The 19,106-nt window shown below is 44.1% G+C and overlaps 1 protein-coding gene across 5 annotated transcripts in view; it reads right to left on the bottom strand.

Annotated features, from left to right (window-relative positions):
- The window catches only part of CD99L2 (CD99 molecule like 2), a 68,303-nt gene that overhangs the window by 17,779 nt on the left and 31,418 nt on the right, over positions 1-19,106 (bottom strand). For 2 of the 5 annotated variants that reach the window (XM_048513946.1, XM_048513947.1), the window contains exons 2-8: positions 15,935-15,991; positions 14,469-14,507; positions 13,085-13,177; positions 12,131-12,211; positions 10,984-11,076; positions 8,745-8,780; positions 6,337-6,402 (exon numbers count right to left, since the gene is read on the bottom strand). In XM_048513946.1, the coding sequence (XP_048369903.1) occupies positions 6,337-6,402; positions 8,745-8,780; positions 10,984-11,076; positions 12,131-12,211; positions 13,085-13,177; positions 14,469-14,507; positions 15,935-15,991 (465 nt within the window). The remainder of the gene's footprint in view (positions 1-6,336; positions 6,403-8,744; positions 8,781-10,983; positions 11,077-12,130; positions 12,212-13,084; positions 13,178-14,468; positions 14,508-15,934; positions 15,992-19,106) is intronic. The other 3 variants (XM_048513950.1, XM_048513948.1, XM_048513951.1) reach the window with 3 other exon arrangements.

The raw sequence follows: 19,106 nt of genomic DNA, 5'->3' as shown, positions 1-19,106 counted from the left end.
GAGTGGCAACGGAGGGTGGGGACCGGGTGCTGCAGCAACCAGTAATGGGTTTGGGGTGTTCGGGGGGGTAGAGAGGTGAAGGATCCCCAGCAAGTATCACAAGTTCCCACTTGTATATTATAATAGCCAAGTGTGGGCTAATCTGTGAATATCTAAATCTTATTCTTCAGCCACACCGAAAGAAAACAGATAGTTCTGCAAAAACCTGAAAGCCATTAAAATACACTGGGGAGTTTAATCCCCCTCAAAACAAAGTACCATTGTCTGCACCAGCACAGAGAACACAGCCGATCTCCTCTGTTAATTGGTGATGATAAGAAAGAAAATGATGGGAGAAGTGAAGCCTTAGCAGACCTAACAGCAGCAGCCAGAAGCTGAGCCATGAAGGTGCCAGACCAGGGGAAGGCTTGACGGGCCTGGCAGTGCGGGCTGGCAGTCATGTTAGCCTCACTGGCAGCCACTGGGGGGAACAGAACGCCTCAACAGGTCCATCGGGGAGCTTTGCTGGGTTCACTTGCAGTCATGGGGGTGGATGGGAGGCAGCAACAGCCAGGAACCATGTGGGCGGGGAGGGTGGGAGGAAGGCTCGATGGGCCCTGCCACAGAGGCCAGAAGCCACACTGGACTTATCTTGCAATCATCAGGGGCACAAGGAAGTCTTGGTGTGCCAGAAGCAGAAGCCACAAACCACACTGGGCTTGATTTCAACCATTAGTGGGGGCGAGAGGAAGCTCAGGCGAGTCCAGTGGCAGTGACTGGGAGCCCCGCCAGCTTCCCTGGCATACACAGGTGGGAGTAGGACTATCAACAGCATCGGATACAAAATTAACACTGAAAACACTGATCTCTTCAATGTTTTATCATCACCGTTGGTCACAAGAGTATGCCACGTTAGTTGTGGATCAGCCACAATTAAACAGTAAACATGTTCCTGAAAATGTCACACAGGCATTGCCATCATTTCACGCTGCAGATGATTTTACAAGCCACGAAGCTTTTTGAATTTCGAACCAAGATAACCTTTTTTTTTCAGAATTCATTAACTGAGGTATTTATATACTGTGGCGTAGGGAGCAGCAGTGGCGTAGGAGATTAAGAGCTTCTGTATCTAATCTGGAGGAACCGGGTTTGATTCCCAGATCTGCCGCCTGAGCTGTGGAGGCTTATCTGGGGAATTCAGATTAGCCTGTGCTCTCCCACACATGCCAGCTGGGTGACCTGGGGCTAGTCACAGCTTCTCGGAGCTCTCTCAGCCCCGCCTACCTCACAGGGTGTTTTGATATTTATTATTACGGCCTTTTGGCCAGCCAAGTCACAGGGTGTTTGTTGTGAGGGGGGAAGGGGAAAAAATTGTAAGCCCCTTTGAGTCTCCTGCAGGAGAGAAAGGGGGGATATAAATCCAAAACTCTTCTTCTTCTTCTCTCTCTTGTCTTCCTTGCGGGGCCCCATAGCGGCTTATGCCAGTGCTCTTCACACCTCCATTTTATCAACACAGCCTTTCAAAAAAAAAAAGCATTTCGACTTATTCCAAAAGAGGCTATTTTCGAAATGTTCCTCAGAATTGAAACAAAAAGTCATGGGAGGGCAGCAGTATGCTTCTCCCATGAAACTGCGGAGCAAGTGTGGTTGTCTCACTCCAAAGAAAGCTCTAGCCAGTCTCCGAATCCTGATTGATTTTACACACTCAGCCTGCAAATGAGTATGCGGTCTGCTTCCCAGTCAATCTGATCTGACGCATCATAAATTACACAGGTGTATTCGAAGTAAACCAGGTTCCTCAAACGCACATCAGGCATTGATTCCAACCAATCAAAAAAAAAGAAAAGAAATTGTAGCTTTATAACAGAGAGTACATTCTTCAACGTCCTAACCCTCTTTGGATTTAGGCAGTCAATGTGTTCTTGTGCCTTAGCACCACACCACATCTGTGAAGCTCTTGCAGCTCCAAGGCATCGCCACTGAGCTACAGCCCAGCCATTTATGGCAAAATACATTCCTATCTCCTAGACCGCTGCCTGAAGTACAGCCCCGGAGAATACGAGAGTGAGCTTTTCCTGCGTCTCAGGATCAAACAACAGCTGTTTTATAGGCCAGATGCAGTTTTCAAACCTATAACCAGCTGAGCAAAATTCACAATCAAAAATAGAAAGGGGAAACATGAGATGAAGGAACCCCGAAGGGAATCCTCTTCATTCCAAGTACTCAATTATTTTATCTATTGTTCCATCTGTTAGGAACTTAAGATGCAGAAACAAATGTCGTACGTACAAGATCTCTGACCTCCGCAAATCTTTTGGGAAACCGAGTAACCACTTTTATGATTGTGGAAGCAGGTTATGTTCTTACAAAGCTTTATCGTCTGGGATTTGACTGCACTCCCTTCGTTTCTGAAAAGTCCGTTCATTGTTTCAATTCAGGGCATCAAAGGAACCACAAGGGGGCCCAACAGTAAAAGCACAGAAAATTTTGTTGGTCGGCTGTTCCTCTACTGCAAAGCAAATATATTCACTTCAAGGGCGTCGACCTCTAAGTAAACTCGGCATAATTCTCAGAAAGGGACAAAATCATGTGAAAAAGAAAACAACGCAAGAGAGTATGGAGACCCATGCCTGTCCAGTTCTTTTTCACTCTCCCTAGTCTCTCTCTCTCACACACACACACACACACCCCTTCATATCATTTGTACATAACATTCGCATATACACTCTTTGCTCAGACTGCTGTCCTACAAATATGAGAATGATGTACTCTTCACTAGAACGGCTTGTTCCACACAGCCTAAATAAGACGTCCTGGGGACGCTAAAAATGGTGCCCTGGGAAGGTACTCTACACAGCTTTCCCAAGACATCCTCAGGATGCCTTATTTTAGCTCAAGGCGTCTTTTTTGGAGAACACTTCATAGTACACCTTTTCCCCCCAAGCCTCCTGCAAGACATCTCCTGCCTGACTGTGTGGAATGCAGAGCTCGGGAAGCATCTTATTTTTCCCGCCCATTTTGCTCTCCAGTCAGTTTCACCCTCAGCTCATGCCTGACATCCCTGAAGGAATTCTCCCTGCCGCCATTTGCTGAAGGTTTCCCCAGGATGTTTGCTCTGCAGGCTCCAACCTGGATGCCTTTTCAGCCCAAAAAGTATATAGTTATACCCAGCTGGTCCTGCTAATTCTGGCAATATAGTTTTCCTATTTATTTATTTTTTAATTACTTAGTAGTCTGTGGAGGACAGGTCAACCCAATGTTTCTCAATGGGGGGTTGCTGGATCTTCCAAGTGGCTAAAATTCTCATATTTGTATCAGCGTAGCTACAGAGACAACTCATAAAAAAATTAAAAACAGAAAACTACATATTGCCAGCATCAGCAGGGCCAGCTGAGTACAACTGTGTATTCTGGGGGCTGAAAGGGTGTCCAGGATTGGAGCCTGCAGAGCAAAGATCCTAGGGAAATCTTTAGCAAATGGCAGCAGGGAGAATCCCCTTCAGCTGTGCACAAAAGTTTGGGTGCAAGCTGAGGGTGAAACTGACCAGAGAGCAAAACTGTCATGCAGGAATCAGCCTCTGTTCCTCTCTGATGCTTTTCTTGCCTGATCCCCTCCTAGCCAACAGCAGATGGCCCCATCTATCCCTGTGCTTCAAACAACATTATTAATTAAATTAATTAATTAAGGAAACTGTTGCCCCACTTTTAACTCCAGATGGGTTGTCATTTTATCTGGTAGCAGCAAATTACAGCAGGTGGAACCTAACAAAATTTATGAAGGAAAAGCATCTGCTGGAGTATGTGTTGTTTGTCTTTAAAGTGCCACAAGACTCCTGTTTTAATTTGCTGCTTCCAATTGTGCTTGAAGCAGCTTCCAACATTCCATAAAACTCTACAATAATATATATCTTTTTTAGAAGACAAAACAAATTCATAGAACTTCAGCCCAGTTCAAAATAGTACAACTATACAGACCAGAAAGGCCACAGTAGCAGATAACAAAAAATCTCCAGTTTATAAGACAGGTCTGAATCAGATGGCACACTCTGCAGAACCCAACTAGAGAAAGTGCCTTGCGCCCCCCTCCAGGCAAACTGTTCTACAGGATGTAGTCCATCACCAAGAAAGCTGCTGTTGTTACTGAGGCCAAGGGAATCTCTTGGAAGGAAGGAAAAAACTGTTGTGAGGCTATGCCAATTCACTTTTCTCCACTCCCTGAATTCACCTGCCAGGGTCCAGCTAGAGCTGGCAATCCTATGGTGATATACACAACCCAAGATGCTCTGAAATAAACCCCCTTGAAATGCATGCAAGAAAAGAGCCTTTAAATGTTTTGTCATCCTATATTACCAGTTTATTGAACTTCTTCAAGTATTTATATCCTGTCCTTTGATGCAAATTTCTAAGGCAGCTAACAAAGATGAATGAAAAGCCAACATATAAATCAAAATCTCATCAAAAAAAAGCTAGAAATTTTGGTAAAAAGCAGGAAACAACCTATAGAGACTTCCTCTGGCTATTAAACATCCAGGAGACCCTAAAAACAGTCCAATGAAGAACCACCTTGGCATGCCCCTAAAAAGCAGGAGGGAATGACTAACTTCCATAGCAACAATACAGTTTTGGCACTTCCACAAAGTAGGTCCCACCTGGCACAAAGAGCAGGTCTTAACAACATAATATTTGCATTCACATGGGTTCTTGAAAGTTCTCGTATATCATCTCTGTAATCTTAATTAGGCCAGTATTATTAGGTCTGTAAATTAGGCTCATATTATTGCTTTTATACTGTAGATTGGAGGGCTGAGAGAGAATGGCTTATCTAAGATCATAATGAGTTGTGGCAAATGCAAGGTTTGAACTGCGGCCCTTGCAGATCGCAGCCCGTTCTACACCTACTTCTGTGGAAGATCCTTGGTCTGACCACTTAGAGTTTTAGCCAGCAATTTAAATTGGGCCTGGAGACAGCTGATCCAGTTCTAAAACATGTATGAAATGTTCCAAGCAGTCCAACCCAGTCCAAAACTTCAGCAGCTCCATTCTCAAGACAGCCATATTTCCCAGGCATTCCTAAAAGGTAGCTACACTTACCGTGTGTGACTTTGGACTACCTGGAGTCATTGCCCAAAGAGATCCAAGGTAAAGGAGAGTGGGGGGACATTGTCATCCCGCCACAACAAATTTTACAAGCCTATCAAAATGGCCCCAAGAAATTCATTCATATTTGCGTTAACTATGGCCTTGAACAGCCAAACCATGAACTCATCAAGACAACTCAATCTGCCACTGAAGCAAACACTCACGGGATAGCTAGCTTCAACTAGCCCACAAAAGAAAGTTGTCACAATGAAACTTAATTTAAAAAGTTGACACATCTTCACAAAGCACAGCCTTCAAAATAGGCTTTCCTTCTGAACAGGAAAGCTCATATCTTCTATTAAGTAGTAAAATATAATTTTACAGACTAGATTTAGCACAGGAAAGACAGCAGCTCCCCTCCACCCAAGAACAGTATTCGAAAGATTGTTTGCACAATCCTAACCAGCTTTACTCAGAAATAAGTCCCATATATGGATTACTCCCAGGGAAGTGTTTTCAGGTTTGCTCCTGTATATCTCTAGGCCTCTGCCTATTTGAGCACTTTCACTGAGCTTGAGTTAACAGTACTAATGTGGCTTATAAAGAGATAAGATCCAATGTGATCAATAAGACTTGCTCTGAATCAATGGTAACATTCGGACATCATGAATAATGTCAGGAGGATAAGCCTTGTTTATTATCAGGCCCCTTCTGCACATGCAGAATAATGCACTTTCAATCCACTTTCAATGCACTTTGTAGCTGTGCGGAATAGCAAAATCCACTTTCAAGCAATTGTGAAGGTGGATTGAAAGTGCATTATTCTGCATGTGCAGAAGGGGCCTCAGACTCACAAGCTTCCTCCCTGATCTTCCTCCTCGTGCATGCCAAGAGTGGAGACTTCCAGGTCTTCAAGTTAGACTTAAGAACTAACTGAAATTGGTTGTGAAGTCTGAACTGGGCATTTTAATCAAATGTGGTTCGGCTTCTTGCCTACAAACTGGGATTCTAAACCAGAGTTTAAACCTGTTTACCATCCAAGTCTGTGTGCAAGAAACCAAGTCATGGTTAAAAATGCCCAGTTCAGATATCATAACAAAACCTGGACATCTCCAGTCTCAGTTCTGCATGCAAAAAGAAGGCGGAAGTGACAAGATTGCCAGAGGCCGAGAATGAATTGGCTTGTTTAGTTTCCTGGTGTCACCTGAATACAGCTGATACGTTCAAGATGAGGTAACTGAATATCCTGGATGCATTTTAGCTAAAGGACAGCCCATACCTTTCTTCTTGTCTGGCTGGTACTTTCCATCATCCAGAATTCCAGCCAAGTCTTCATCAGAAATACCTGGAAAATTGTAATAAATGAAATGGCTTGCATTAGTCCACAAATCGCGTGTCGCAATACATTTGTGCTTGATTGGTTAGCAAAAGAATAGTGTTTTCTAGTAAAGCATCCAGCGAGAAAATGTGTTTTAGCAGGATTGGTGCTAGTTAGATAACAATGGGTGGGGGGGAGGAGAGACCAATACTTTGTGTGGATGGAAAGAACTGTTACAAGAAGCACAAGGCTGGTCTCAAAAATCAGCAGCCCCACAACACGTTCCCCTGCGCTTTTAATCAATGAGTCAGCCTGTGTTGTTGCATTTAATGTTGTGTTTCTTCATCCCTGCTGTATACAAGCAGCTAACAGTGGCAGGGGAACACATGAGTAGTGTGGATGTGTGTAAAGTGCAATCAAGTTGCAGCCAAGCAACGGCAACCCCAGCAAGGGGCTTTCAAGGCAAATCAGAGGTAAAAGTGGTCTGCAATTGCCTTCCTCGACAGAGTTTTCCAGGATCTCCCTTCCAGTTCAGTTTAGCTTCCAAGACCTGACAAGACTGGGCTGCACCATGCTGCCTCCCTTCCCATATGAATAGTAGGCTGCAATTAACAACAACAACAAAACCCCTGCACTTCTAATATATTACTTTTTGCTAGTTTTTAAAATGGCCCACAAATGCCCAAGGACCACAATCCAAAATGTCCTCCCTAAGCAATGGGTTTAAGGACCTCTAACTGTATGCTGGCCTGCAGTCAATGCGTGCCACTTTCCTGATTGTCTTCATGGCAGGCAAGATCAAGGTGGGATTATTTTGGGAGCACAGTGCTGAAAACAGAGAGCTCGGAGGTCTGTTTCTACTTTGAGTGCTTCAGGTCCCGGGAGCCTTGATGAGTAGTTTTCAGTGACAGCTGCAATTTGGCATGCCTTAAGACTATTTGCTAGACCAGCAAATAGAATTAAGTGCACAGGATGGAAAATGGTACCAGGTTTTTGTACTGGAACTGCAACCAATGGATGCTGACCCATCTATTTATGTTAACATTGCAAGAGAGAGTTTCCCATGGACAGGTAGGCAAGGATGGAAGATGCACACACTCCATGCTTTAGCTATGAACAGCCAGGGAAAACAATCATTTGATCTAGCATTGGTGACATGCGGGGAAGACAAAGCAATTTGTTTTGTTTATCTGTGAATCAGGACACCAAGCACTTCCTGTATGAGTCACCCACAGAATACTGTGGAGAGGGAGAAAGTAGGCAAGCAGCTGCCCCCACCTCCCAAGTAACACTGAATAGCAGGAAAGCAGGCTGGAGAAGGGATCCAGCAAAGGAGAAATAGGTGGGAAGGGGAAAAGAAAAGAAGAATTTCTGCAGGTTTCCATTGTTCTTTGGTGCCTCAGAACATTTGGCAGGGGCTCTGCAGATCAGACCAGCCACAAAGAAAAGCCCTGAGGGAGGAGCTCACAACCCATTTGCTCCTTTAGTGCTGCCTCCATCCTGCAAGAAAATACTTCTAGCACACAATTTTCTTTTAAAAGAGGCAAAACTGGGTTTACTAGGCACAGACCCTTATTTTTTGAACAAGGGCATCTCCTATGAGCACTTTTTCAGGTCCTCTGAGGCAGCCCAGATATTTAAATGTTGCCCAGGCAACAACTTTAAGGACACACCTATTTAGCTTTGGTAGTAAAAGCACTCTCATGGTACCCTCCAGACCATTTCTGAGCTCAGTTCCTCTAGCTTACCCTGCTTACCTTGCAAAGCAAGCCAGGCTTTTAATGTCCCTGAGGGGATGGAAGATATCAGGAACTGAGTCAGTCCAACAGCCCAGCCAGGCTAATATTGTCTGTACTGATTTGGTAGCAGCTTTCTGAGGTGCCTGGTAAAAACCTGGGAAGAACTGCTGGAATTTAATGTAGGGCCAAAATAGAGAAGGCTGAAGAAAGTGGTTCCCCTGACATCTTTTCGCTAAAACGGTGAGGGACAGTATCTGGCTCTAAACCTCTCAGTAGCTGTAATAGAGATCTGCTTTTGAATTCACAATAGCTGCTTTCTCTGAATATCTCCATGCTCAGGAGTCTTTTTTTACAAATAACATGATTGGGTTATTCTGGCAGTTGACACAAGATCTGATACTGAGTCAGTGATAAAGTGGGAACAATCAAAGAAAGAAAGGGAGGAGATCCTGATTAATAGGGGAAATTAGTAGAGGTATTCAGCATCTAAAGTTCCCCAGTGCATTGTACGGATAAGTAATAAGATGCTTTTGGAGGCACAGAAAAAGTGGAAGGCAAAGAAAAGACAGGAATTTATAATCAAATTTTAAAAAGGCAGTAGCAACTGGGAGCCAATCCAAGACTCCTTACCAGGTTTTCCACCTCTTCCACCTCTACCTTTGGAGCCTGGAACAGGATTCTTTATTCATTAACTGATCACAGAAAATAGCAGTGGTTGATTTAGGTTTTTGCAATACCACAAAAGACAGGCAAACTTATGAGCAATCAAACAGGGCAAGTTGTTGGGACTATTCAAACAAATATTCTGCTTTTCTTAGCATTATCGCTAGGCCTGGGTCAAAACAAATGCCTTTTCAACTATCATTAAAAAAAATGAGTGTAGTAAAATAATTACCAGGATGCTGGGGAAGTGGGGGAGAGACTGTATAGAGAGTACAACATACTTTGCGGGACAGGGTACCAAAAGCCAACATTTAAACCAAAGAATCCATGGCAACATTCAAAATAGCAACATTCAAAAAGCAGATGATGGCTACTTCGGCTTCACAGTTCACCTCTCTGCTGACCTGAAACTCACCATTCTTCAACAAAACAACTTGAAAGGGAAGTTCTCCCATGAGAAATTCCTAAATTAGAATTCATTAGGAAGCCTAACACTAAGCAATTAGGGCTCAATCACAGTTATGGGTTCCTTTCATGCTACAAGGGTTAAATTAGCTTAGCAAGACTAACAAGATTGTGTTATTACTGCTGCTTTGAGTGGTCATTGTGTTCACTTTATACCCATTTAGGCAGTGCTGGATTTACCCATAGACTTGACAGGCTGGAGCCTAGGGCCTCAAAATCTAGAAGGCCAAAGTGTATAATATTCTTGACACTGTCATAGGCTTTTCTTATACATGCTGCCACAATGCACTGAGGCTCTAAACACCCCTACAGTAATTTTCCGTGCACTCCATCGCAAAATAATACTGCCTAAAGCCAATAACCCGGCACTAGCATTGATTTCTGTATCGATTGTGTCTTTCCAGGACTTCCCTGAAGTGGACCCCATTTTGTGGACCCCATCTTTCTGTAGTCGTGAGGGTGGGGGATTAAGAGGGGTCTTCAAAGTGGAATAGCCTAGGGCCTCGCTTTATCAAAATCTAGCACTGCATTTAGGCTTTGCACAGACAGCATTTCACTGCACGCTGAACCACTGTTGTTTTTTTTCTTTCTGTGCCAAATGTGTATTTGCCAACAAGAATACACTTCAGATATTTACTGGAATGAATTCTAGTCCACAAAAGCTGAAGGGCCATAACGTTGCAGCTGACTTATGGAGATCCCATAAGGATTTCGAGGCAAGAGACAACAGAGCCACTGCCTGCTTCTGCACAGCAACCCTGCACTTTTTTGATGGTCTTTCACTGAAGTACTAACCACAGCTGACCCTGCTTGGCTTCCAAGACCTGAGGAGATCTGACTAGCCCCAGGATCACCCAGGTCAGGGCTTTGCCATGACTGATCCATCGGTCCTGGAAGTATGAAAAGACTCAATTTTGCTTTTATACAGCTACCTCTCTGGAAACTGAAAGCATGCATTTGGCAAATTGCCTCACACTAGATTTCTGGTACCACTGAATGGCTTTCAGAAAAGGTATAAGGCCTTCGAAAAAAGGTATAAGCCCACTGAGCCTGACCCGGGGAGGGGGGATGTATCTTTCCACATCTTTCCCCCTTAACTGTGGGAGGGGGGATGTAAATTCAGGAGGGGTGGTGAAGTTCCAGTGGATTACATGAAGCCTGTACCCTTTCTCTCTTTTTTTTTTTACTGATTGTTGCTCTCTGTCATCTGCCCCAAGACTTCAGACAAATCTAAACGAAAAAAATGGCTTCCTTCTCCACTACTTCTACATTTGCCTTAAAAACATAAAATGTAGGCCTCACAGTATAGTCCCAGCTGGTGAGCACATGGGCACAATGAGCCTAAGAGGAGCCTTGTTCTTCTGTTTCGCCTGGAGGCAAGAGGCTGCTTCATTCAGCTATACAGAGACTGGGCTGGAAATAAGCAGAGTTATTTGGTTCTTCCCCAGAACTGTCTCCACCTACAGCCCCATGACATGGAAAACTCAAAGGAAGAGGCAGGAAACGGATGCTCGATCTCTTGGGGCAAGTAGAAAGCACCTCAAAGTGACAAGAGCAAAAACAGTAGAACACATAGTAGAACTCACAATAAAAACAGTCCAATGCAGGAGAACTTTCTAACTGTATCTATAACCTGAGCAACCTAAGATGGCAGACCCCAAACCGCTGCTTTAAAAAGGATGAATGACTTTTTAAAAACATAAAACCAAACCAGAAATCTGAGGTCAATTAATCAACGTACCTCCACCAGGATTCACAATTGGTGCCCCACCACCTTGACCATCATCTGAGTCCTTCAAGGCATCACTTAAGTCAAAATCCATGGGATCTTTGGCTATAAAACAGCACAATGATTATAGGTGGGACTTTATCGCTTGGCAGATATTTAACATCATTGCAGAACTGATACTGTCAATGTTCCATAACTTTAAAAAGATGCCATGTGCTAGGAGATAATCTAGAAGGGTTTGTGTTTTCCTACAATATGCCAGAAGGCATTTCTGATTCATTCAGCCAGGTCCTCGCCTAACTGTGGTCAGTCTAAATGCCACTTTGCACAAAAGGTGTCCTTCGTAACAGATCAAATACTGTGAAATCATATGACTGACAAAAAAAGGGAGCGAGGAAATGTGTTTAACTGGCCTCCCATTTTCTTTTGTGCATAAAGTAATTAAATTGTTTGGAAGAAGCTCAGCTTGCAACCCTTCGTGAGGGTGCATGCAGCACAACATGAGAATCCTCCCCCATGTTACTCTGTAGAGTTTCCTAAATCCTATCAGCATCAAGTTATTTGGGGCACACCACTGAAAGAAATGTCAGAATTGTTAGGCTGCATCCACAATAGAAAGCTGAAATCTGGTAGAAATGTATTCTTGGAAAGTCTGAAAATGGAACATTGTGATGTCTTTATCCTTTGAAATTTAGCATCTGGATCTCTAAGGGATTCTATTTATCTCCATTTCCAAAAGCTGAAAATGAATCTGCACACTAAGTGCACAAATTTTGGATGCCCTTAGAATAGAAGCAATTATACAGCTTCAGTTTTAGGGTTCTGTGAGGGCAACTGAGAAAAGGGGTGTAAGGCAATACCCACACTTGTGGCCCATCAGCACTATCATGTTACTGCTTAAGAGAAAGCAGGACGAATAACAGCACCTCTACTGTCTGCTCTTTTGATGGGACACAACTTTATACCTTAGATGTTGTCTAAGTTCTCAGACAAAACCTTAAAAACACAGAGTGTGGATCTGCATTGGTTCTAGAATATAAGTCTTCAAACAGTATCTAAATGGGGTCCTTTGAGAAGAAATGTAACTACTTTTCTCCCCCTGCCCCCACCCCCCTGCTTTAAGCTTTTGACGCCTACGACCCGCAAGGTTAGCACTCACTTGGGTGTTTTTTGGGTGGTGTCTTGGTCGTTTTTGGATGCCTGGTGGTAGTGGTGTACTGTACATTCCAGCGGCTATCATCTGATATAAGATAGCGCAAAGAAAAATAACCCTTTAACCCGAAAGCCAGTATGCACAAAGGAGAAGACTATAAAGGTTATTTCGTTATAATAACGTCACTTCTGAGGATTACGGGACACCCCCACCCCCGGCACCAAATCAATTTTTCAAGAGATCGGGCGTCAATTCACATAAGACATGTGCATCCATTAAAGAGTGCAACGTGAAGTGACGGCTTGCGTGACTGAGTACCAACAATGGAGCATCCATATTACATGAGATCTCTTGCAAACATTGCATGGAGGAAACTGCCATGTTCAGCTGTGAGCAAGTCGCCAAGCAATGTCCATACAACAAGTGAGTCAGCTTCTAGCAAGACGTTACCATGGGTGTGCACCCCCCCACCCATGGAGTTTAAGTATGCAGTCAAGTAACCTAAGTACTTGGCTGCCACCACTTTACTGGTAATGGTTCTGAAACAGGGAGCATCACACAAAAGTAGCTAAGCAAACAAAGCCTTATGGGCCTGAAAACTAACAATGTCTGTTGCCCCTGCCCACATTTGGCCTTTGTACAATATAAAAGACATGTGAAAGCATCTCTTTCTGCCCTTGTACAATAAAGGGGACAACCTGGAACACTTACACCGTCTGAAGTATAAAAAACAGAGTAGGAAGCTTCTGGTCCTTTTACCTACCCACAAGGGCCAAGAGAGCTTAGGAACAGGAAATAAAGCAAAAGAGAAAGCACTCGGGGGGCGGGGGGAGAGAATGTTACAGAAATGGAAATGTAGCAGCAGCTCTTGGTTCTATTGAGCTTCTCAAGGGGCAGCTTTAAACCTTGGTAAATGCAGCTCCAACAGTTACCAAACACAGTAGAGAGTGGAATCGTTACCTGGTTTCTTCGGATAAGGGCCAGTGGTCACCTTTGCTGGCTTTGTGGTTGTCTCCAGTGGGTCATCAAAGTAGTCAGACAAGTCAAAATCACCTGTTCAGCCAGCATAAAACATGGAGTAGAAGCACAACTGTGTTAGCAACAATTTGTTGTTGTTGTCTTTTGTAATGTGTGCTGATTTCTCTCTGAGCTTTCAGATACCCCCTGCTTGGCTTGTGATTTGCAATGCTATGCCCCTCAGCACAGATACATTTGTTAATCTACCTGTCACGATCTGCCCAGTTCTAGTTTGATCCTGCCAAGTCTCCCGGGAAGGATGTGGAATCCTCTTCCCTTCTGTCTTCTGCTGTTTCAGTTTCATTTCCCAGGCAAAGTCTAATCTGCTCGTTAGGACACCTGCAAACTGTTGCCCTTCTCAGTCCCAGCGGATGGAGGAGATGGAGCTTCAGTGAATCCTACCCCTACAAGACCCATTGATGCCAGCCTGGACCAGTTTCCATGAATCACGACCTCTGCAACACAGTCCAATCCCTCAAGGATCTGATGCATGCCCCATCAAGGAACCTGAAACAATTTTATTTCCCAATTTGCACAGGCTGTGCTTTCTGTGAACGGAATTGGGCTGTGTGGGAAAAGGAAGCCGGGGCCATTACACTGGCATTGACTGCATGGCGCTATAGGCTGGAGGGAACTCTTTGCCCATTTGAAGAGTGGAGTGATCATACGAACTAAAAAACTTTGCAGTCCCCCCAATGGCTGACCGCGAAACAATTACAGTGGGCAGAGCTCATGCATGTCATAAATGAGGTGAATTTGCCTAAGACTTACAGAAGTGTGCACCCTGTGTTTCATTCCAGCCTCCTGAAAAGGGCACCTTCTGCCTACCTGTGGCACCTGAAAGTGGAAGCCCTTCCTCCCTTTCTTGTTGATCACCAGGAGCACCATGAAGTTACTCGCATTTTGGACTCTCACTTGTATCACGGCCGCCTACAATATTTGGTCGCTTGGAACCACTTCCCTGCAGGGAAGAAGGAGTGGGCTGATGCCCCTGATGTTTCGGCCCCCAGTTGGTATCTGAGTTCCACCATAAATATTCTCACTCTCTGGAGGGAGGGGAAGGGTTGTCATAAAGATGGCAGAATGACCAGTTCTGGTTTGACCCTGCCATGTCTCCTGGGCGGGATGTGGAATCCTCTTCCCTCCTACCTCCCTTCCGTTACCTTCCACAGCCCTGGGGAGCCTGGGTTGTTTTGACCTAATTGAAAACTGCTGACTCTGGACCATGATCGCTCTTAAGTTGCCACTCTCTACTATCACACACATAGTAAAAATTCCAAATTCCCATTTTACTGCATTGATAAAGAATAGATTGCAAACAGCTCACCTGTTCCACTAGAAGAAAGCTTTTTGGGCTTGTGGGTAGCTGGGATAAGAAAGAAAACCCAGAAAGGTAAGAACAGGCATTGTAAGTGCACTTAAGGAAACAGAACAATTTATTGAATTTTAAACTATGTAATAAGATATTGGACTGGAGGGGAAATGTTCCCCTGCAAGGGAAAGAGCAGGATATGGTAATGAGCACAGAACTGACTATACAGACAATTTCAGTTTTCATCTAAAAAAGAAGAGAACAAGTTTCTTCTCCTTGGGCTGCCAAGAGCCTTGAAAGTCCTACATATTGTGTTAGAAATTACCTAGCAGCATCATGTAGGCTGATATTGGAAACATCATTAAACAGATACTTAGGCAAACCCTGTTTCCATGCAGATGATTCTCTGTGTAGCTCTTACAGAGGCAACAGAGCATCCACATAGCAGTTTTGACCACACTTTCTTGAATCAGCCTTCTTCCATGGGCACCATTCCCCCATCCCAATAAGAAAACTTTTAAAAGAAGAGAGGTTAGATTGCTGCAGTGTTATAGCATGTACTGTCACAGTCTACTTGTCTCAGTTTTCTTTAAAACAAGAAAAGAAACTGGCCCGTTCGGTTGCAAGGTATAAAAGGAAACATGCAGCCTTACTTTTCTTTTAAATGAAAGGTGGGAACTAGTAGATAGGGCAACAGACTATCACTGCAGTAATCTATCAATTCCTTTGGGGGGAGGGGGTTAAGTCTGAAAAGGCCCTCTGTTGTGTTTGGGTGGAATGGCAGCCTTAAGGTTGAGGCAAGAAAGATGCTCCAAGGTGGGCAAGATCTTCCTATCCACACAGCATTCACAGATGCTTTGACTGAGATTGTTTGAGAAACACTGTATCAAAAACACCCTTGGGAATAATTGCAGTAATGCAGAGAAGCAGAACACGGAAGTAGAACAAATAAAGGATGATATTATGGGGATGCTTCCTAATGCAGTATTGTTGTAAAAAGGTCGAAGGAAGGAAGGAAGGAAGGAAGGAAGGAAGGAAGGAAGGAAGGAAGGAAGGAAGGAAGGAAGGAAGGAAGGAAGGAAGGAAGGAAGGAAGGAAGGAAGGAAGGAAGGAAGGAAGGAAGGAAGGAAGGAAGGAAGGAAGGAAGGAAGGAAGGAAGGAAGGAAGGAAGGAAGGAAGGGAGGGAGGGAGGGAGGGAGGGAGGGAGGGAGGGAGGGAGCTGGAATCTACCCTGTGGCATGTGAAGTGCTGAAGTATGTCCCTCTTAAAGACTCCATTCTTTTGCATGTGTGAAACAGCCCTTAGACTGAGTCTGAACCAGGAATATATTGCTTGCGTGCCTTTGCCATGACAGAGCTATATTGATTTGAGCTGTTTGCGGCTGCTGAGCTAGCCTCTGTCCATAAAAACACCAAGACGGGATTCAAGCTGATCACTCCATCTATGACCAATTTTCTCTTCCAGGAACAAGAAAGACTTACGTCGCTTTGTCGGCTGGTCAGTGAGCGCATCTTCTAAACTCCAGTCATCAGCATATCCTAGAAACAAAGAATTATCACGGGCTTTATCTTGCTAATAGATGAGGGGGGAGGTAACACAATTTAAAACAGCAAACAACAGGATGAGCTCTCCCAAATTGCTTCTGCTTGTGACATTTTCAAAACTGACCCCTCTCCCACTGGCTCAGCCACTTTCTCGGAATCTCACGACTGCCAAATTGCAGGGCAGACAGCCTTTCGGCTTCCCATTTGTCTCTCTTAATGGCTGAGGTATAAATATACCCACTATGCTAGCATTTGTCAAGCAGAGCCTGCCGATTCATCTCCCTGGCTGTCACTCATCGGCGGATGCTTTCCCGATTATTATATGTTTGAAAAAAGCACTGTAAAATATTGCTACAGCGTTTTGACACAACAAAACAAAACACACACACACACACACAGAAAAGGGAAGAAAAGAACAAAGCCACCCACCCAAATGCATCTTCTAACAAACACACTGCAGGATCAGGGACAGTAATTTTATATTTGCAGCGGGGGGAAGAAAAGGTAGAAAGAGACTGCCAGAAGCAAAGATTCCAAGAATCAAGTTCCTTACATATTAAATGATTATAAGTCCTATTTAATAAATTGGACAGACAAATAGAAGGTATATTAGCAGTAAAAATCACTTTGCATCTCACACATTTCCCAGCCCATTCTACATTCATTCTCGACTACAAGCAGCTGTAATGGAAAAAGACTGGCTTTCAGCCTTCATTTGGGTGGCCTGTGTTTTTTTTCCTACTCCATGTTAATTACTGTTGACTTAAGATTCGCTCTCAGTGCATTTGTCCTGATACGTTCCAGATTTTTCATCTGCGAGCAAACAGAGTAATTAATATCCTCTGGGTCCACTAAGTAAGGCAGTGGTCATACAAGAACATTCAAATGGCTTTCCTCTGCTTCCGACTGCTAAATGGATTTAGCTGCCACCACCTGAGCTTCTCGGCATGTTTCATGAATAAATTTAAGGCTCGACTGACAAGGCCAGCAACAATAGGAGATGGCACCAGGCCACCGGGAAGCCAAGATCAGCATTTCAATGGACAGCTAGGAAGGTGGATAAAAAAAACTCCCAAATTTCTACACATCCTCTCCACAAAGAACTGCAATGCATTCACCACCAGGGTGGTGTAGTGGTTAAGAGCAGGTGCACTTTAATCTGGAGAACGGGGTTTGAGTCCCCGCTCTGCCACTTGAGCTAAGGAGGCTTATCTGGTGAGCCAGATTGGCTTGTGCACTCCAACACATGCCAGCTGGGTGACCTTGGGTTAGTCACAGTTCTTCTGAGCTCTCTCAGCCCCACCCACCTCACAGAATGTTTGGGGGGGGGAGGAAAGGAGATTGTAAGCCCCTTTGAGTCTCCTTACAGGAGAGAAAGGTGAGGTATAAATTCAAACTCTTCTTCTTCCAATTCTGGTGGTTTACATATGGCATCCATTATCCCCTGGGATCTGGATTGAGAAATAACAGAGCAATTTCCATGCCAGCTGGAGGGCTTCAAAGTCATTTTCATAGTTCTGTTCCATATATCCCCTTCTTCCCCTGGAAGTTCAGAGCAGCTGGAATGCCTCCCATCCCTGAAATCTTGCTTAGCCCAGTGACTATGTAAGCAGCGTGGTTCATCGGATGCCCTGAAAACTGCTCTCTCAACTGTGCACATGTCCAAAAGTAGTGTGAACTTCAGAATCTGAAGGAGATGGCTATCTGGGATTCTTGCATTTAAGCATGCCCCACACAATGAAGTCTGGCCCAGAATAAGACACCCCTACCTGATGCAATACAAGATCTCCCCAAGCTGGGGGAACTGTGATTAGATGAGAAGGACATTTCCACAAAGGGTGGCAGGCACTGAAAAGGCGATGAATGAGCTGGCCTGCCCCTTCTCCATTGGAAATCCTGTCTGCCACCCTGCACACCAGCAGCAAACACGCATTTCATAATCTCACTGAACAGCCAGCGTCACCCTTAAGTTAGTCTGAGAAGTTGCTGGGTGGCCCAATCCAATGTCAGCATCGCCCACTACTCGCTCACGGCCATCAAGTGCAGGACATAGAATGGAACATATTTTTAATAAGAAGGCAAATTCCTCTTAGGAACGTAAAAGGAACACCCCGTTTTGTACTTTTCCTAATTTTAGGATCAATAAATCTTGCTGAAGGGAAGGATTCAGAAGCAAAACTAAATCCATATTTGTATTCAAGGAATGGCTTATTCCTCCCCCCCCCCCCGCCAAAAAAAACCCCTTTTCTTTCTTATCTTACTATGATTAAATGAGTATTAAGGACACTGATTTATTATACTCCAAAGCAATGCAATTAACAGCACTGCTTTTAACCCAGAATAATGCAGCTGATGCCATGACCTACAGGAGAATTAAAACTGTACCATCAGTGAAGTGCATGAAAATGAACACCAGATTTTGGCTCCTTTCAATGTGGAAGGCAATTTCCCTCTTTTTTTTTTCTTTTCACAACTACACAACAGAATATTAAGCAGAAAAGTGCCTCCTACCCCAAAGCACCTGTCCTCTGTAAAGGACGGACTGTTTCCATATGAACCGGCCCACCAATCAAGATAATTTTCAGACACATTATTCCACATACTTCAGTGGTAATAGGAGTGGCCACTAGAGAAAGGGTCTGCTCTGTTGTGGTACCTTGCTTCCTGTCTACCCATTTTTCTTCCAATCTTCTCCTAAAGAACTCAGGGATGGCCTCTTCCTCTCCATTTTTTGCTTGCAACAACTGTATTAGATACATTAGATAGGGAGATGCTAAATCGTCCAAGGTCACTTATGACTGTTTGTGGAATTGAACCCGTGTCTCCCTGGGCCTGAGCTGCCACTCTAACAGGTATACCACATTGGCTCTCCTTACGGCTATTTATCCAGTGCCAACTTTCTTGCATTTCAGGCACCAGTTAAAGCCCATTTCATTTTTCTGAGTACTTGTACATTGTTAGTTTTGTTTTTCTCCTTTTGTTCCAGTCCTCCGATTCTGCCTCCCTCGTTTTAACAATTTTATGCTATGATGTGAAAAAAATGTTTTCTTGTGCTCTTGGTTTTGTCTCTCTTTCAATCCATGACAATCTTGTTGTCACTTGTTGTTCA

The sequence above is a fragment of the Sphaerodactylus townsendi genome, linkage group LG13, assembly GCF_021028975.2.
Source record: "Sphaerodactylus townsendi isolate TG3544 linkage group LG13, MPM_Stown_v2.3, whole genome shotgun sequence".
Taxonomy (NCBI): domain Eukaryota; kingdom Metazoa; phylum Chordata; class Lepidosauria; order Squamata; family Sphaerodactylidae; genus Sphaerodactylus; species Sphaerodactylus townsendi.
This window is presented reverse-complemented; position numbering and strand designations above follow the sequence as displayed.